Source organism: Leptopilina boulardi, unplaced genomic scaffold, assembly GCF_019393585.1.
Source record: "Leptopilina boulardi isolate dan_hultmark-lab unplaced genomic scaffold, ZJU_Lbou_2.1 LbouV2_273, whole genome shotgun sequence".
Lineage (NCBI taxonomy): Eukaryota > Metazoa > Arthropoda > Insecta > Hymenoptera > Figitidae > Leptopilina > Leptopilina boulardi.
Genome location: NW_026137833.1, coordinates 3,426,950 through 3,448,801, shown reverse-complemented (window position 1 = coordinate 3,448,801; position 21,852 = coordinate 3,426,950). Strand labels below are relative to the sequence as shown.

The 21,852-nt window shown below is 31.2% G+C and overlaps 1 protein-coding gene across 2 annotated transcripts in view; it reads right to left on the bottom strand.

The window, feature by feature from the left end:
- Nucleotides 1-13,306, bottom strand: part of LOC127281591 (COUP transcription factor 2) — a 120,050-nt gene extending 106,744 nt beyond the window's left edge. For both annotated transcript variants that reach the window (XM_051305362.1, XM_051305363.1), the window contains exon 1: nt 12,313-13,306. In XM_051305362.1, the coding sequence (XP_051161319.1) occupies nt 12,313-12,646 (334 nt within the window). In that variant the 5' untranslated portion in view covers nt 12,647-13,306. The remainder of the gene's footprint in view (nt 1-12,312) is intronic.
- Nucleotides 13,307-21,852: the final 8,546 nt, after the last annotated feature.

The following is a 21,852-nucleotide window of genomic DNA, read 5'->3' as shown; positions in this document are numbered from 1 at the left end:
GTTCAAAGGCCAAAGAATTCGCTGATCTGTTAAGTCATTCCCAATTATTCCTCGTACGCATTTTATGTTTATATAACGTGAATAATAGTAATGTGTGTATTTACAAATTTTTCTTTTGCAAGTTATAACAGTACACAGAAAAAAAGTTTTTCGTGTAGCTAAAAGGTTGTTTTATATTAATGATGAATAATAAAGAGGTTAGGGATGATTTAGAAAGAAATTTTTTTTGCAAGTATAACCAGAAAAAAAGTTTTCCGTGTAGCCAAAAGGTTGTTTTATATTAATGATGAATAATTAAGAGGTGTGGGATAATTTAGAAAGAAATTTTTTTTATATTAATAATGAATAATTATAGAAGATTAAGAATATTTTGGCAAAAAAAGGTTGTTTTATATTAATGATGAATAATTAAGAATTTAGTGATAATTTTGAAAGAAAAATTTTGCTTTATATTACAAAATTAAATAATTACAAAAGATTTAGAATATTTTGGTAAAAAAAGTTTTGTTTTATATTAATGATGAATAATTAAAATTGTTTTCCCCATAAAAGGTTTGTTTTATATTAATGATGAATAATTAAAATTATTTTGCCCATAAAAGGTTTGTTTTATATTAATGATGAATAATTGAGAGATTAGGGATAAATTTGAAAGAACAATTTTTCTTTGTATTAGAAAATTAAATAATTACAAAACATTTAGAATATATTAGCAAAAAAAGTTTTGTTTTCTATTAATGATGAATAATTCAGAGGTTATAGGGATATTAACACAGAGGAAACATATTGGGTATTTATCTATATATTTGAAGAAATAACGAAATCACCTAATTTTAATTTAATTAATAAAACCCCTATTAAATTCTTTCAACTTAAAATAAATTGAAGATAAATTAATTTACATTAAATTTTGTAAATATTCTTATTCTCTCCACCAAGAATCCCTTCAATTATTAAGTTTGAAATGATAATGAAACATTTCTCATCTTTAGCCTTGAAAATATTATATATATATATAAGCTGCGGTGTAGGGCAGAAAGCGAAGATGTTAAAAAAGGAAAAAAAAATTCATTGTATATAAGACAATATTGACAAGAAATTTTCTAGGAAGGACCATATCCACAACTTCCTTCTTCAATCTAGTAGCAATCTTATGCGTTACATCGCGTGAAATTGCCATCTTCATTCGCTTCTGGCTTATATTCTTCTCAGATGTTGCCTATGCTTCAAGGCAGCATCAGGAGGAGGATATGTTTTCGCTGGACCCTTGAATATCAGCAGAGGATGACTTTAGTGTTCCCAACTCAAAGAGAGAGAGAGAGAGAGAGAGAGAGAGAGAGAGAGAGAGAGAGAGAGAGAGAGAGAGAGAGAGAGAGAGAGAGAGAGAGAGAGAGAGAGAGAGAGAGAGAGAGAGAGAGAGAGAGAGAGAGAGAGAGAGAGAGAGACGATAAACTAACTCCGTTAGTCTCGCCATAAAATAAGAACCAACGCGCGCGTCTTCTATATAAGTAAAAGGGATCTTATCAAAGAACCAGGCCTTTTTCGCAATTTAATAATCATACCTCAACATCCATAAAATTCTAAAAATACAAACCAGTCATAAAAAGATCATATACATTTTCCATGCTGAAGAACTTAACGAGCTGCCAAGACCATATAATCCTCTTTTTTCATTCTTCGTCATTCTATTTATTTTTTTCAGAAAAAAAAGATTTTTCTTTTTTCTAAAAGAATATTTGCTTCTTTAAACCTTTTCAACCACTTACTGATGATCGAATGAGAAAATATTTTTGTATCCTGAATTCGACTATACGAACTCCTTATGAAATATAATATAGGTATACATTTTGGATGATAGAATAATTTTTTTCCGTTGATCGAACGAGTTTTTGCAACTTCCGGAATGGGGCGTTATTTTCGATATTGAAATAATGTCCTGGGACATATTTTTAACATTTGGACTTTTGTGTATATTATTTACTGTCAGTTGACCATTTCTATAATGTACTAGAGGATACCAGTTTCTTGAGATGGGCCAAATAACTTTTCCCAAGGGAATGACCCCTGTACTCACACTCTCTTTATCGTTTTTTGGGTTCCATGTTTGTATAATGAAACGTTTTGCACCGGTTAAACAATATTAAAGAGGGGTTCCAAGTGAGTGAGATAGTCGTGTTGAGACAAAGACAAACAGGGTTGTCCGGTTATGGAAACGGGCCGTTGGACGATGACCAGAAAAGCTTTATCCATATATAATATATATATATATACCTCGGATCATTAATCAAAATATTTCGGCTCCTGTTATATATACATATAGTCATATTTGACACTCCCTCCTGCCGCACAGATTTCCTTCTGTCAAACACATGCTAAGAATTTTTAATCCTATCCGGTTTTGTTATAATTGTAATATATATGCTGGATATTTAAAATTTTGCGCCAACATGAATATTTTCACATATTTCTGATTGTAGGGCAATATTCTTTGACCGTTTATAACCTCTAAACTGCTACAGACCGCCAACTATGAATGTGCAACGAACTCGTTGCACATTCGTATTTTGTGAAAAAAATGTGGATAATGAATGAAAATTAATAGAAAAATGAGTGTTCGAATAATTGAGAGATTAGTAAAAACCAAAACAGCGGTCCCACAGACCGATAATATCACTAAGGGTTATTTTTTATCACCTTTCACTTTAAAGGTTAATTATTTTAAGAATATATTTTTTTAGCGTGTATTCGCTTTTAATAAATTTAATTTTAATTTAATAATAGTAAAAAGAAAATTATTCCCGCTATAAAAATATAAATAAAACCAATATATCTGTTAGTAAATGACGAGGGATGCTCATTACACAAATCACTTTATATATATATTGCTCTGCAATCATTTATCAGAATCTAAACATGTGGAAAATGATTCAGCAGTATGCTATGCGTCAAAAAAATACCTGCATAATATAGTAAACAATTATCGATTTTTTTTTTAACTATTTACGAGACGCCAACAACTTTTATAAAATTATATTTCCAAACTATACATATATATATTTTTTATACGCAAGAGAAATATATAAATATTTTCAAAGAATATATTAAACAATAATAATACGAGTTTGGAATAATATATAAGATAATTGCAATAAAATACATAATTTTCAATTAACTGTTAATTGTGAAAAAAAAATGAAATTTTTTCTCTAATTCCCCCACCCTGAATATACAAGATATACTCTTGCAAGTCGGATGAATCGAAATTGCATTTGATATCGTGATTAGCAGACGACCTAGAAGCATTCCGCATTGCTTAGATTATATATATATAGTAATGCTTCGATATATTTAAAAATATATGCAGAGCGCGCAACATATATACAATTCTGCATCGAACGTTCATTGGCGTAATCATGCTGATTGGCGGCGATCATTTTATAACGTGGACGGATTGATTTTGATGTCAACCGATGTCAAATGGCTGGGAATTATTGCCAATTTGTCAATGCGGACCTCGTGACGCTTTTACTGATTGCTTATTGGCCCAGATATATATAATGAATAAACAAAGCCACCAAGCTTTTATAAATATATATAATTTTTTTTTAAATATACGATAGTTGAAAAATTTGAAATCCTTTACAATTAGATGTCCCTACTCGACAAAATTCCCATTTGACATTTGTCATAATTCTCGTCAACTACCGCACCCTGCTCTAGTAAAAATTTAGTCACTTTATAGTAACTTTTAATTTTAACCAGAAAGTTACTAAAAAATTTTACTAGAGCAGGGTGCGGTAGTTGACGAGAATTATGACAAATGGAGAGTGGGGATTTTGGCAAGTGGGGACAATTAAAACCAAGCCAGAATAACTATATAGCAACAGCAATACAGAAATTTCGGTGAAAAAAAAAATTTTTTAAAACTTAAAATACGCGTTTAATTATATACAATAATTTTTACTTTTATAAAATTAGTTTCTATAGCGCGATATAAAGGTAAAGGTAAAAGAAATTGAGGACAACAAGTGTCGCGCACCGCCATTGAGTGAAAATAATAAAAATTGCAAAAATTTCACAAGCACACGCAAATCGACGCACGTATGCCATCGGGGGAAATTAATTGAATTTATATATCATATCAATGTGTGTGGCACGCCCATAATGTCGCCTTGAAAGTTTTATCGCGGTTCAGGTAAACAGTTGGGCGTTCTTGAGTGCGTGTAATGTGACTATGATAATAATTATCAATGTCACGTGACCGATACAACTAACACCGCCAATGGGCGGAGTAATAATGTCACTGCAGTAGGGAAAAATGGAGGGGGGAAGTAATTTAACCGCGAAATTTAAAAATTATTTTTCTCTTATTATTATTAATTACCTTTTTTTTACTTTATACTAATTATGAATAAATATCGGATTAGTATAGTATTATTTAAAATATATAATTGATATTTTTAATTGAAAACGACAACGTCTTTATTTTATATCAAATGATAAATAATAAAGAGGTTAAGAATATTTCGAAAAAAAAGTTTTGTTTTATATTATAATGATATGATGAATAATTCAGAGGTTAAGAATATTTCGAAAAAGAAGGTTGTTTTATATTAATAATGAATAATTAAAAGAGATTAGAAATATTTTGCCCAAAAATGGTTTGTTTTATATTAATGATGAATAATTAAAAGAGATTAAAAATATTTTGCCCAAAAAAGGTTTGTTTTATATTAATGATGAATAATTACAAAATATTTAAAATATTTTGGCCAAAAAAGTTTTGTTTTATATTAATGTTGAATAATTTAAAGATTAGTGATAGAAACATTTCGCTAAAAAAAAGTTTTATTTCATATTAATCATGAATAATTAAGAGGTTAAGAATATTTCGAAAAAATAAGGTTGTTTTTATATTAATTATGAATAATTACTAGATTAAGAATATTTCTATAAGAAAAGTTTTGCTTTATATATATTAATGATGAATAATTTAAAGATTATAATGATGTAAACATTTTGCTTAAAAAAAGTTTTGTTTTATATTAACGATGAATAATGGAAAAATTAAAAAAATATTTTGCCATAAAAAGTTTTGTTCTATCTTAATGATGAATAATTAAAAATTAATATAATATTTAAAAAAAAAAGTTTTCCTCTTTTTTTTGATCAAAGAAATTAATTTTTCCCCAAAGAAAAAAAGAGATAAAGTAAGTTTTGAAAATGGCAGAAAAGAAAGAGGTATGAGTTTTTTTATTTTCCTTTTTTCGAAATGAAGACGGCATCATTGCGCCGCGCGTTCCAGACAATTAGGGTTACCATGAAGAGGAATTATCGCGTGATTAACCGTATTATTACGGCCTCGCTAATACCATGGACGCGCGAGTGGCTCACCCTAATAATTGTCAATATCGTTACCGCAAGCGCTTGTAATTGGAACGGTTGGGGCTGCGAAGAACCTGTGTATATGTATGGCAAGTCGAGCGTTCAATTAAGAACTACAATTCTTCCCCATACAACTTTTATATATATATATATATATATATATATATATACATACACCAGTTGTCGTATTTATATAAATTCAATGAAGAAAAATAATTGAAAGTAAAGTGTGCTATAATCTGAATTAATTTTTCATTTTCCAATTTATCAACGCATAAAAATCACAAACATATAACTTTAAAATTTTTTTGATGTAAGGTTCCTTTTTTAATTGAGCGTCTTTGTTATAAAATTTTGAATTTCAATATGGTAAATGGAAAAGAGAAAATCATATAAAAAATTAATTATAATACCTATAGAATTAAAAAAGGATATTCTTGTATATATATAGGATATAAGTAAAAATGAGCTCTTAATATCAAAATCATTACATATATTCGTATATATACATATGTTAAGAATTATATACATATATATGTGTGTACTTTGTTAGTGTCACCGACCGCGAAAGCTTGCAATTACAACGTTGTTTGCCAGGACAAGTAATTAGTCAAGAAGTTCATTAAGTTATCTGACATCGTGACCATTTCCTTTTGGTATATATATACATCCACGCGAGTTTCATATTAGACGGCCATATTGTATATCAGTAATTCTTGTGAAAAAATTCCTTTTCTTATATTTATATAAAAACATTAAACAATATAATGAATTTTACAGAAAATTTTGCTGATAAAAAAAATATGAATTGGATAAATAATAATTGTTGACAAAATTTAATATGTATTTAAAAACTCAGTATTTGCACGCAAAAAAAAATCTTCCCCTAGATCATCGATATTTCATATTTTTTAAGGTTTAGGTCAGTAATCGTAAAGCTATTTCCCTAAATCTTTATAAACATTTAAAATTTAATATAATTTTTAGCAGAGTTTTTCTATATAAATCTATGTTTTTTACAATTTGCAGATTTAAGGTAAGTCTGCATTAGTACATTGCATTGCCTACTCTCTCCTAAATTTTAAAGCAAAATTGTCTTTTTAAACTGTTGTGTGTGCGATTAGTGTATAAAAAAATTGTTGCAAATTGTTGGAAAAGTACGTGGTTATAGGTTCGAAGAAAGACAAAGAGTAAACGGAAAATATGGGTGTATTGGCTTACATATACTTTATATATATATATATATATTTGTACGAGCCACCTGTGGTTTTCGCATATTATTTTCCGACTAAACAAACTAAGTGGATGCAAGACCAACTTGTTGGAAGGTACAAATGATAATAATGGACAGAGTAAATAGATGCTATTTGCCAGAGAAAGTTAAACACATCGCCACAAGTTTAGAGTGAAAAAAATAATATATATATATACACTTCGTTTCAAGTGTTGGAGAACAATGTTGATACTCCACTTTGTAACACAAAAAAAAGTGACCCAATGTATATTGAAACCTTCACTTAAATATATTCCATGCGGAAGTTTTTCTAATCGCATCCATTTACGCAGAAGCCAATAGGGATTCAAAATCTTCATCATCATTTGCATCATAATAATAATAATAAAATAAATCCCATCAGTACTTTAAGAATTTAATTAATCATAATTTCTCTTAATTCGTATTATTATTTATAGATAATTATATACATTTTTTCTAATAGAAAAACAACAACATTCCAAATTGTTTGCGGATAAATATATACTGTGCTAACTTTCCAAGTGGGTGAAACACAAATGTAATAAGAAAATTGATAAGTGCTTTATTTCTATAGACGATAACGAATTTCATTTTATTTTGCTAAAATACAAATAATAAATGAAATACATTCCAAATTGTTTACAGATAAATATATTGGGCTAACTTTGTAATAATGAATTTCATTATATTTTGCTAAAAATAGGAAATGGAAAACATTCCAAATAGTCTGCGGATGATGAATACTATGTGCTAACTTTGTATAATTGATAATACGGGGTGGAACAAATTTTGCAATACAAAAAATAATAACACAGAAAAAACCTACAGAGAGTAAAAATAAAAATCAAGAAAATAAAATTTCGAAATACAGTCGCAAAAATTTTCTTTTTCAATCATCATAATGAAAAAGAAGTAGAATTTGCTTTTGTTGTTAAAGATATATATATATATATATATATATGTGTGTGTGCACATTTGGTTTGAGTTACCCTTAGCTCATTATAATAATCCTCGCGATAATAAACGTCATTAGAGAAGCCTCGGGTTCTACGCACTATACATAGCAGACAAGCGAGTAGGTCTGGTGGTCTGTGGCCTGACTCCTTGCTCCTAACCGCACTCTCAAATCTCTCTCTCTCTCTCTCTTTCTTTCTCTGGATGCTCGTTCTACCTGCATGAACATAAAACCCACACGAGCATTCATGTGTGCGTGTATATAAAACACTACAGGTGCTCTCAGGTAGCATATCCCGTATACGTATATAGTAGACATGTACTCGAGTGCCTCGTCCCGGTTTAGAGGTACTCATGAATTTTAATGAGTTCGGTAGTCCTACGAGAAGGTGGACGACGAACGACGACGAGGACGAGTACAGAAAAATAGTTAGGATTGCCACTACGAGGAATCGACGTGTACCAAGTTCAATGTTATACCAGAGAGAGGGACCCCAAAGGGATCCGAGTTTTGTCCACCTTTCGTTCTTCTTTCGGTATTGTATATTATATATATACACCTCGCGTCTCATTTACTTTTATCTCATTAAGGCATTACTACTACTACTACTACTACTACTACTATTAATAATAATAATAATAATAATAATTATAATAATAATTATAAATAATAATACATTACTAACAATAAAACTAACCAAAACTTCTTAATTCATAAATTATTGAGGCTATACCGATTACTGAAATGTAAAATTTTGGATATGCTCATCTGGAATGTACTTTAGGAACTTTGTGTCCCGAGCAGACGAAATCATCTGCACTAATTTCTATAGGAGATTACCAAATTCTTAAGGATTAATAATAATTTCTATGTTTGATTAACAACATTCAAAATCCGCAATACACTTGTAAAATTAAAAACGAAGAAGTAAAGCAGATTACGAAATGGAATCATCATCGGTATAATTCCTACAGAAAATGCTAATTAGACCCTCATAGCAAAACGGATAATTGAGAATATTCCACATACGTCCTAGAAGTATCCGAAAATTAAAATATCCCTAAAATGTTCTCAGAACATCCGCACTAACGTTTGTGTTGTATATCCTAATTTCCCCGGACCAAATGACATTTCTAAAAAGTCTGTTGAATATCCGGATAATTACCAAATTCGTGAGGATTAATAATTTCTATGTTTGATAAGAAACATTCAAATTATCCAACACACCTGCTAATATACTACAATTAAAAACAAAGAAGAAAAGCAAACGAAACAGAATCATCTGCAATAATTCCTATCGGAGAATTTTGATACCGAATTCTTAAGGATTAATAATTTCCATGTTTGGTTAACAACAGTCAAAATTCAATACACTTATTATATATGCGCAATTAAAAACGAACAAGAAAAAATCCAATATATTTTTCAAAAAGACTACGAACAATCACTTATCAATAAGAAGTAATTTCGGATATAATTAATTGCAGAGAGAGAATATAAACCCATGAGAGGGAATAATTCTCAATTTATTGAAGAGGGATCAGAGCAGTAGATTTCGATTAACCATATGTCCATATCCTCAGAGTTGTCCTCCATCCGCGGGAATAATTCTTCTTCGTTACCCTTGTTTCGGACCCTTGTCATCAAGACGCACGCGATAAATAATTGTTTTATTTTTCGAAATAAAGAAAACAAAAGTAAAAAAAAAAAATTCTAATTTTGTAATATCATAAGAAAGAGTTAATAAGTTCTCTCTCTTTCTCTCTAAAGTATCAGTGCATAAGCACTCGGCCGTGTAAAATCCCACCTCGCTTCATTTCCTCAGCCTATTACATCGTTATTAGGCTCCTAACAGACGTGTAAGTGTTCCAGGGGAACACCCCACTGGGTTATTAATGGTATAAGAGAGAGAGAGAGAGAGAGATTCTTTGTTTTTTGGGTATATCGCCACGCGATGGACGTGTAGTTCTATCTCACGCTTTGGAATAAATATTAATGTGGGCGCGATGGGTATTTTTAAGGTATAGGTGTCAGGGAAGGCCCCCATTCAAATGCGAATGAGTTTTTGGTATATACTTGTAGTGACAAATTGGAAAACAGGTAAAAGAGGGATCCTTTCTTTAATATTCCCTTTTGTACAAGGGTTATATACCTTCTGTATATTGCATAAAAGAATCCAGGGGTCATTGCACTCTAATCCTTTCCTATTATATATTCAATAATTTTTAAAAATATCAAATCTTATTGCAAAATTACATAAACGATGATATGATGTTTAAAAAAAAAAAAAAATTAAAAACTTTCCCTTTGCGCTTTACTTTGAGATTTACTACTTTTGCCTTATGGATTTACTATATATACCCAGATGTATATTATCGCATATAAAGAATCCGATTGCCAGTGAAGATAATTAGCGATTTCTATCATCATAGATGAATGGAGTGTGAATTGCTATATTCCTGATTCTTTAAAGGCAATATATCTCTTTACGATTTCTAAATTCGCTAGTTTAACGATATCGAGAAAGAAAATTATTATTAGTAAAGGATAGTACTGGAATTTTTTCCAAATGATGATCTACAATAATTACGTGAATTTTTTTTTTTTTTTTGCTATACGATCCCGGAACTTTGGAATAGTGAAACTGTTATTCATAATATACTTTCGCTGTAAACGGATTCTTAATTGTCTGACGCTTTTTTCAGTCTTGTGTTTCTCTCTCGATTTTATGTTTCCCAGACGATTTCAGCAAATGTTATAATAACCTACTATTACTGCAATTCTGGTCTATATACTTTTCTTTCAATTTGAAGGGAATTCGTTATGCATATGGCGCATATATATATATATAAGAAAAGCTGTTCTGCAACACATTTTATAATTCTTGCTTGTCAACTACTATTAAGAATTTTTACTAATTACAAGTCTGGTATATTTCTTCTATTTTTTGTTAATTAAACGAATTTTTCCCTAGATTTTAAATAAATATTTTCGATTTATGTAAAAATTCTTAAAACTAATAATATCTTTTCGTCGGCTCCGATTTATGAACCAATAAAACTTTTTTTTTTATATTTCCATGACATATTTTTGAGAAAAGAAATATATATATCTTATCAGGATAAAATTCTCTGAAAAAAATAATTCTAATCTTTCTTTCCAGCTCTCTTGCAGTATGTATACATATATATGTATATAGAGGATATATATACGTCAGCGGTTGTTTTGAAACAAAATTTTCCAATCACGATCAGATATTACTCAATCTTCAAGAGAGGCGAGAAAAATATTGCTTTGGATATTAATGAGTATATATTTAGTTCCACCCAAAGTTTTGAGGAATTATTAAAATCAGTTTTAAAACTACTGGAGATAATATAATTAATACTTATTTTTTAACAGCAATATTTACTAAAAAAATTTTTTTTGGACTATAAATTGAAATTTTCCAGTTTTTGCAAAAGTGGAATAATTTTTTGAAGATTTGACAATAACTAGGGAAAATTAATATTAAGTGTTCATTATTTCACTTTTGGTCATAAAAATAAGGTACTCAAATAGTACAGATTTTATATAGGTATCAAAATAAAACCAAATGGAAATTTATTAGATATATATACCTAAAGTCGGTGTTTTAGTACCTTTCGTTTTACAGTGATGGGACTTAGGAAGATTTCCAATTTAGAGTCTTTTAAAATATTAGAATTAGGAGAATCGAAACTTTGGATTAAGGTTCTGATGACCATTTAAACCGCAGAGAATATAGTAGAAACTTTGGAAGAAGGATTTGATCCACTGCTCAGAGGATAAATATCACTTTTTTCTTTAAGGTATCAAGTTAATACCAAAATTGGATCAAATTGATACCCACATTTCACAGAAAAAACAAAGTGAAAAAACACCAGAATTGGTGTTAAAATAACAAGCAACAAATTTTACCCTAAATCTGAGTTAAATCTTATATGGGTTTTAGAATTGGAGAAAATTACCCGCAACAAAAATAACACCAGCTTTTTTCTGTGTTGGATCATATTATATTGATGCAAATATTGATATCAAATTCGTTGCAATTTGATACTTTTAAATAAAGATGCAGATTTTAACAGAAATAAGATTTTTGGATAGAAATATAGGGATGATTTCGCCTTTCACTAACTTATTTATATATAGAAGTCGTCAAATTTAATCGCCTAGAATTTAGCTGATGATCATCATAGCTACAAAAGTTACTTTAGACCTTTCTTAGGTTATTGGTATTGTTCTGAATTCTTTAATTAAAAATTCCATTCTGCTGACAATGCAATTCTGTCAACAACAACAGAATTCTTTTTAATAGAAGAATCTTTATATTGTATAAGAATTTCGCAAACGGAAATTATTTCCGGATTTACAGAAATAGGGATACTGTCACTAATTAGAAGTCAAATCATCCAAGCAGGGAGAGAAGCTTCAGAGGTTTACCCTCATCATCTAGGCTAAATCCTCCAATCATCATCATCACCTAGTAAGTTAGGCTAAACCTAATATCTAACCTTCTGATTATCATCTGAACTAGGTCAAGTGTTAGATCTTCCACAAATCAGTGACCCTACTATATACCATCAGCCCATCTTAAATCCACAAATCTACATATGGACCTAAATTTTGGAAAATTTGTAACTGTACTTATCAGTAACTTATAATAAGAAAATCATCATCATCATCATCGTGAACTCACCTTCGCAGGTGAATTGTCCATAATGTTTCCCGCTGCTTTTATCACCGCAAACGACGCACTCAATATTCGATGATTTATCAGTTTGTGAGCTACCCGATTGTGAACTGTTGGCCTGACTTCCGGGTGTTGTGCTTGGTGGTAATGGATCCCTTGGCGTTAATACAGAACCAGCGGGAACTAGGCACGTGATATCTTCAGGTGTTGCCGATGGGGTTAAATGTGTTGGTGGCATTGGAGGCGGTGGACCCACTTGAAGTGGACCGCCACCACCGCCACCAAGTAATGCCCCGGGGTCCCGCGAGGCCCACGAGGGCGGCGGGGCAACCAACGCCATTGAGGCGGTGGTGCCACGCGCCGGGAACCCCAGCTCCAACGTGGTAGAGAGCTCCGGGTGATGGGCTGCCGGCACCCGGCTAGGGAACAGGGTAGCCGTCGCGGCCGGGTAAACCACCCCGGCAGTCGCCAGGGCGTCCGCGCCTCCTGTCCCCCCTCGAACCACCCTGGCTGCTTAAATGAAAACTCGCCCTCAAAATTTGTCCTCTTCCTGCCAAAGTTCTTTCCGATTTTCTTTTAAAAAAAAAATAAATAAATAAAATCCAAAAAATCTCTTTTTTGTCTTTCTTCACTATATATTTTCCAAATTCACTTTCACTAAACACACCTTATTAACGTTCTCCTAAATGGCAACGATCCATCATCATCATCATCATCATCTAAAAATTGTATTCCTTTAATTATCCATAAATGACACTTAATTCACAATACACTTATTAAACGTTTTGTTATTGTTAAAATAGAGTTGATAGTTGTCACCTAATAAATGACACAATTAACCCTTCAAAAGGGTTAAATATAAAAGAGGCGCGCGTTTTTGCAGTACTCTCTTTCCCTCTCTTTGAAAAAAAGAAGAGAAAGAAAGATACACGACTATAACAACCTAAGCACACGACTTATCCTTTGGCCGACCAGAGACCGACTGCCGACTGAGGCGACCCCTGACACCGACCTAACCCCCCCACCATTGGTTAGACTCTCTTGCAGGTTTCTCGCGGTTCGTCGGTTGCCATAGTGACCGAGGGTGGGGTCGAGTCCCGGGCGCGCCCAAAGTCCCCTATCATTGGCTACGGTTGCAGTCCTTCCTTCTCACCACCCGCGGTTACCCACTTCGAACTTTCATGCCCTCTCTCCATCCAAAATATTTCTCACTCTGTCTCATTCTATTCACTTCCTCAACCTGCTGCTACTAGTACTATGCTGATAATATTCTTTTTTTTTATCCACTGACAATTCTTTACAATTTCTGGTTTTAGTAACACTTTTCTGGTTGTCCTTTTTTTGAGAGGGGGGGTATTGCAAGTTTTTTGGTACCGTTATTTAAATCGATTTTAATGGGGCTGAAATAGGGTGTTTCTTATTTGTATAGTTGCAATTGAATTTAAAGTTTCCTAACCTGAGCCCTGACAGGGCCAGTTCAAAATTTTTTGCAACGGGCAGAAAATAAAAGAGTCTTGTTCTGTTTTGTTAGAAATATATGGAATTGTACAAGGACCCGCTTTTTTTTAATAGGGATAAAATAGAGCTTTTTCTGTAATTCCGACCGGATTCGAAGTTTCCCTACTTGGGCCCTGGCAGGGCCCGCACAAAATTTCTGCCCCGTAAAGAAAATCGACAAATTGGTCCTGTTCTGGAATTAGAAAATCCGACAAATCAGGCCCAGGGTTTAATCGATCGTAATCGGGCGGAAATAGGGCCGTAGTCGGGCGCTGGTTTAAATTGGGCTGAAATAGGGTTCTGGTTTGGGCCCCGCTTTAAATCGATTTTAATGCGGGGCTAATATACGCAGTTTCTTCTGTGGCTCTCCGAACCAAATTTATTTTTGCCCAAATTTGGGACTTCCCTACCAGAGCCCTGACAGGACCTGTTTACAATTTTCCCCTTGTTAAAAAAACGTCAATTTGGTTCTATCCTGGATGAAATAAGAAATTCAACCGGGGCCAAACAAGGCCCTAGTCTGGCCCCGCTTCTAATCGATCCTAACCGGGCTGAAACAGGGCCCTAGTCGGGCGCCTGTTTAAATCGACTTAAACGACAACTTTTTCTGTATCCCTGACCAAATATAGCGTTTCATGCTAATTTAGCGCTTCCTAACTTGAGCCCTACCAGGGCCTTTTTAAATTTCTCCATATTTCTGTTAAAAAAAATTGTTCATTGATCTATGACTATATAGCAACTACTGTCAGATAAAACCTAAATATAATTTATAGACTTGTTTTTTTATCTGGAAAAGTTTTGTAAGAATATTGCCAGCGCAAGTGCGGCATATTTATTAAAAAAAAAAAAAACTCTAAGACAGCAACCAAATGGAATCCCTTAATCCGGAAAATGTGTGACACATGCTTTTTCTTATACACGCAGTTTTAAGGGGCCTTTAAACTTTTGCTATACTGGCAGCTGGAGGGTAAGTTTTTTCTTCTCTCTTACTTGGTGTCATGTATATATATGTATATATAAAGTCTGAAAGTGATTCAGAAAAAAAAATTTAAGGTATCTTTTTTGTACATATGGCACGTGGCACACATCCATTAACCTTTGATCTGATTCACGCAGAAGTATAACACTCCCCTGATGGTTATTTGGAGAAAACACAGATATCGAGAGCAGCCGTTTGGTTATATATGTCAATATAAATCGTTGACTCTCGTTGGACTCTATATTTTAAAAACTGGACATCAATGGATTATTGTAATCATATTTGTCGAGTTCTGGATGTTGCACCTCTTTACTGAATAATTCAGCTGCGTGTAAATCTCTTAAGTTAAAATTTTTTATAAGGTTATATGTTCGTATTTTAGTTCTGAGTTTTGACCTAATTTTAAGGTTATGTTTAAATCTCATACTCTGCGGTTGCTTGACCTAAGACCTGTCAATGTTTAGGTATGAAATACTATAACAAAGCTGAAAACATAAAATTATAGGTGGTAAGTAAGAGTCTAGAGATCGCTGTCTTTGAGGTTAAAATCGGCTATTATAACCTTAAAATTAGGTCAATTTCTAGGTCAAAAGGCCGTTGGATTTGAGATTAAAATCTTGGATTGTTCGCCTATTTTAACCCTATTTTACGCCTTCGACCTAGTTTTGAGGTTATGTGTTTTAATCTCAAACCCGCACAGACGTCTCTTGGTCAATGTTCAGAGCCAAAATACTAACGAATTTGAAAACATAACCTCAAAATTAGGTTAATTTCTACTTTAAGATGCCGCTGGGTTTGATATGTTAAAAATTAAAATGCGAGCCAAAATACTAATAAATCAGAAAACATAACCTCAAAATGCTGTTAAAAATTAAAATCACAGCCAAAATATGTACTAACAAATCTAAAAATATATATAGATTCTGAAAACGCATCAGTGGCGGCGAGATCTTTTTTTGTATACATATATATCGAAGAATACATAAGTGCGCCGTTATATAGAATGATGAGAGTATAACGTATTTTTCGAGAAGAATTTCTGAGGTTAGAGTTGGTGGCCGGGGGTGGTAAGGTGGAAAAGGTGGAAATAAGAGGTTAGCCTTGGGAGAGGGCGTTTGGCCAATAGGGAAGTCGAGTCAAGTAGGGTGCGAAAAATGGGCAGGGCTGACTTCCTTCCATCCCTGTATGGAGACTTTAAGGGCGCGGGTGAGGGTAAGGGTGAAGGAGTAGGGGCACATACAGGAGGGCTTCCAAGTCGACCCGGACACCGAGCCAGGGTCAGTCAGGTCGTAGCCCTGTACCCCTACACCCTTTTCTGTCATGCTCTTTGCTCTCTGGCGCGGCTTCACGTATACATATATACTATATATATATATATATATATACATATATTGCGTATATATACCGCACCTATATACAGTTTTTCCTGCAGAGATCCAATTTTTTTCCCCTCTTCGCATTTTATCGTTGCGATTTCACCTTTTTCTCCACATTGGTCCATATATATATTTATAAAAATGTTGTCAGCAGACGATTAACACATTTATTGCAATTGCTTGGATATTTACACTCATCGTTTTTTTAAACTATTGTGTTTATGAACCTTCTGTTGGTTTTTGGTTTGTATTAAAAAAAAATATATAGGTTATGTTCTAGTGATATTTTCATATTGGTATAGTACTGCTGAATCTTGTAATACTATAAAATTAAAATTTCTCTGAATTTTATGGTTTGATCGCTTTTACTTTTGATGCAATATGCTTCGTAATGGTTAAGTTCAACACTGAAAAAATACTAGTAGGTTTTACTACTTTTTAACTACTCTGAGTAGTACAATAGGTCCTCAACTGAATTTAAATGATTCTATTAACTATATAAAAATAGTTAAACCAATTAAACATGTAATTGGTAGAATGAAATTTGTGATTGTATTAACTCAATTTAAAAATGTTAAAACAACTCAAGATGTAAGTAGTAGATTTTAAGAATTTTAAGAACATTTTTTTGTAGAATTAATAAATCTTTTGCAGTTGAAACTACTACTTTAAGTAGTAGATTTTACTACTTAAAATAGGAAAATAAAATTATTTTTTATTTATAATTGTTTATTATCAGTAGAATTGACTTTTTCATCCTCTCTCCTATACTGACGCTTATTTTATGCCCTAACGATTATGTACCTAACAGAGAAAATTTCTAACCGACGGGAATTGAACCCTCGACCCTAACGCTCGCTATCCGATACCTTAACCGACGAACCACGCACCCTCGCTACGACAGTCTGCAAACTTCTCGAAGACTACTTTCTGCTTGTCCAATTGGTAATTTAACTATTTAAAGTAGTCATTTTTACTACTTTTATTAGTTGCTATAACTATCCTTTTTAAGTTTTGACTTGTAAATTTTTCATCTTTTAATTATATTATAAGTTATTTAATTGCATAGTGCAGTAAAATCTACTACTTAAAGTGATAGTTTTAATTGCAAAGAATTTTATAATTCTACGACATAAATGTTCTTCAAGCCTATATAAAGCTACTACTGAAAGTAGTAGTTTTAATTGAAAACGATTTGTAAATTTTACATCAAAAACGTTTTTCAAGCTTATTGAATTAATTAAAACAGTACAAAATAACTTACTTAAAGTAGTAATTTTAATCACAAAGGATTTGTTAATTCTACAACAAAAATGTTCTTAAAGCCTATTGAACCACTTTGAGTATAGTAAAATCTACTACTTAAAGTATATAGTAGTTTTAACTGGAAACGGTTTGTAAATTCTACATCAAAAATCTTTTTTAAGTTTATCGAATTAATTAAAATAGTAAAAATCTACTACTTAAAGTATAGTAGTTTTAATTACAGACGACTTGTTAATTCTACAACAAGAATTTTATTGAAGCCTATAAAATCATAGAAATTAATAAAAAAAATTACTACTCAAAAAGCAGTTATATTCATTAAAGAAAATAATTCCTTTTACTATATTTCATATAACTGGTGAATAGTAGTTGGATTTACTACTCTTCAAATTTTGAGTTGACTACAATTCCACTTGTTTTTACTACCTTAAGAAAGTTAATTTTACTACCGACCTGTAGTTATGTACTTTAACTACATATTTACGTAAAATCAACTATTACTTATTAACTTCTTAAAAATAGTTACATTAACTACGTGAACATGATTAGATTAACTAAAAAAGTAGTTATTTTAACTATACTTTCTAGTCAACTACCCAAGGGTATAGTTGAATTTCTCGGCAACATTTTTTTCAGTGAAAATATAGCAGTAATTACTATATTTATATGGCTAAGTTTCTGATGTTTTGTTAAAACTTAAAAGTTGAAAATTTCAATAAGTTAGATCAAAGTTTCCACCAGATTTGTTTTAAATATATATATATATATCAACAGTGGGTCAGTGCGCTTTACAGTGGACCATTTCAGTTTTCTGCGAAATAATTCAAAAAAATTCTCTACTAAACTCTGTAGATGTTAAATATATAAATATATTTGTAAATATATTCACTTATTTATAAATTAAAAGTTTTGTATTTTCATTATTCATTTTCCACAAAACTGAAATGATCCACTTATAAACCATTGATCCGCTAACTGTTGTCCACTCTCCCCTATATATAATTAAAAATGTGTCCTTATAATTCTTTTTTAATTATCGTTTGTTTTTGGTTTTAATTCTCTACTAAGTATAGGTAAAGTAACCAACAAATATTATAATTGTTACCGGTTTTTATGAAGTTTTATAGGTCATGTAAAATTTTATATTTGTTTAATATATAGATTTTCGTTTATTTATAGGTTTTGTTGTTGGGGTTTTACTATAATTTAATGATAAATTAAATCTTTCGCTTATATATATTCTAGTAAAACCTTTCGCTGTTTCAGGTAAATTTTTTTTTCCGCTTATATAATTTAATTTATTACATAAAAAAGAATTGTTTATCTTATAAAACATCAATGTAATTTATTCCTTTGATCTTTGTTTTCTAACTGCGAGAAGCTAAACAATTAAAGAATCTCGACATATATATAGTGTCTATGAGTCTCTGCTCTCGCACTTTTGAACTGAAGTCAATAATGCGGCCTTTGACTGAGCTGCGCTCTAAAAGTCAGTGTTGACGTCGAGGGTCAAATTTAGGTTGCTCAGTAGTTGACAATACAATTCAGCCAAGAGTACAATTTCTTCACTCAATATAGATCACCCGTACCTAATGCTGTGAGAGGAATTTTCTACACGTAACGTTTGATAATGTCAATTCATCGGTGTCAGCATAAAACAGATTTAAACCGAATTAAATATATATATATATAATATTAGTTTTAAAATGATTCAATTAACGTAAAATATAGGTTCAATTTTGGGTCAAAATAGGTTCAACTTCGGTTTAAGGTAGTTTTTAAGTTGGGTCATTGTAGTTTTAAGTTAGTTTTAAAGTATAGGTTCAACGTATATAGTAAAAGTAACTTCAATATAGGGTCAAAATGGTTCAATATTAAGTCAAAGTTGGTTCAATGAAGTTTGAAGTAGGTTCAATATAAGTTCAAAGAAGTTCGCTAATGTAAGTTGAACGTACGTACAGGTTACAAATATTGGGTCATTATGTAAGTTCAGTGCGTAGTTTAAAATTAGATTTTTGATACAACTGGAACTCATTTTAATTAAAATGAGTTCAAATAGGCACAATATTGGTTAAATGTTAGGTCAAAGTAGGTTCAACGTAAGTTTAAGGTAGTTTTAAAGTTACACGGAAAGAAAAGGAATGGTTGGGCCAACCATAGGTATTGATAAATACGTCCCATCAATATTATATGGTTACCACAACCATATCTTTAGTTGATACAACCATAGTATGGTTGGCCTAACCAAAGGTTAGGTTGTCACATCAAAATGACGAAAAATTGCAAATTTGAGGTGTCAACCTGACCTTTGGTTGCGCCAACCATACTATGATTGTATCAACTAAAGATATGGTTGTGGTAACCATATAATATTGATAGGACGTATTTATAAATACCTATGGTTGGTCCAACCATTCCTTTTTCTCCGTGTAGTTCAATATAGTTTTAAGTTAGTTTTAAAATATATGTATATATTTAAAATAATTTCATAGGTAGTAGGTTCAACCTAGGTTTAATATGTATAGTTTTAAAATTAGTTCAATATAGTTTTAAGTTAGTTTTAAAATATATGTATATATTTAAAATATAGTTTCATAGGTAGTAGGTTCAACCTAGGTTTAATGTATAGTTTTAAAATTAGTTCAACATTGTTTTAAGCTAGTTTTGTAGTAGGTTCAATGTAGTTTAAAGTAGGTCCAATGTAGGCTCAATGTAGTTAAAAAAGGGTTCAATGTAGGTTCAAAGTAGTTTCAATGTATGTTTAACCAAGTTTTAAATTAGGTTCAATGCAAATTAAAGTAGGTGAAATATAGGTTTAAAGTAGCTCGTCCAATATAGGGTTAGTGTTGAGTCAAAGATATATATAGTTTTAAAATTGTTTTTTTTTTAAATTGTTATTTAAACTTATGTATAGTTTAAAAGTAGAGGCTCAATGTATAGTTTTGAATTAGTTTAAAAGTATATATATAGGTTCAACGTAGTGTCAAAAAAAGTAGGTTCAATGTAGTTTTAAGTAAGTTCAATGTAGATTTAAAGTATGTGTGTTAACTAAAATTTCAAAGTATATATATTAGTTCAATTTACATTTGAAAAAGTTTTTTTGTATACGGTTAAAGAAGCTTGAAAGGGTCAAAATATTATAGAAGGTTCTACGTAGTATCGAAAATTATGTTTAATGAAGGATTAATATAAGATCAAACTATGAATCAAAGTAGGGTCAAATAGGTTCAATGTAGGATAAAAACAGAAATAGTAAAATTACTTTTCTAATTTTCTAGTCCTCATTGGAACTAGAAAACTTTTAGGAAAATGAATAAAAAAAAAAAAAAAAAAAATAGCAATTTATGTACTCAAATTGAAAAAAAGTCTTGTTAACATAAAATTAGATGTTGAAGGGCGGATGTCCCGTGCGGTAAGTTTTTATGGTTGTATAGAGGGTAACCGCATGACGGAAATATGTATATATATATATGTGGCGAGGGTGTGTGTGACTTTATATATACCTATATATATGTGGTTTTGGGGTGGTCGACTTTCGAAGGGTAACCGAGATTTAGTGTACAGTTTGAGGGTGGAATTGCGTAAAAATGTGTTCACTGGTTGAAGGGCTGTGTCGAACAATGCCTTCATTCAATGCGCTCTAGATATGATTACCGGAAACCATCCCATAATTACTTTTTGTACTACAAAACGTTCGGCTCACTTCATATCCCGCGTTTTTTTTCTTTTTTTTTTTTTTTATTTGAATAAATGTAATGTGACCTCTTTTTTTTCGTTTATTCTTTTACTCTTTAATTTGCTGCCGTGAAATGTGACCGATATTATAAATTTTGTATCATTATATATAAACGTATATATGTATGTCTTTAAGGTATTTTTTATTTTCCGAACATAATGTCAATAAAGTGCCGTTAATGTATATAATTTTCTGATGCAATTTGTAATTTTATTGTATATTTTTTTGAATGTTTTTTTCCGGCGCACTTTCATTTTTTTTTCTTTTTACTTTCTATACGAAGGCTATATATTTTTTGATTTATTTAATATATACATGAAAGTGAACGGAATTTAAGTCTGTTTTTTATATATGTAATTCCCTTTATATACACTTGTCACGAAAGAATCAGAAATCACACGAACGGGATTTTTTAATGTGTATATTTTGTACTAAAAAAAAAATGCATTATTCCTTCCAATTTGAATGATTTTTATTTTTTGTTGTTTGTTTTATTAAAATTAGACTATCTTTTCTACTTTCTTAACACTTAACTGGCACCATGGGTCCAGTAGACCCGAGTATTTTTTCAAGCTCAAATTAATTAAATGTGTATAGCTTTTGAATATTTTTTATATTTTATAATATATTAGTTTGACATATATTCTTAGTAATTTTCTAAGTTTTTTGATACAACTAATTCGATACAAAAG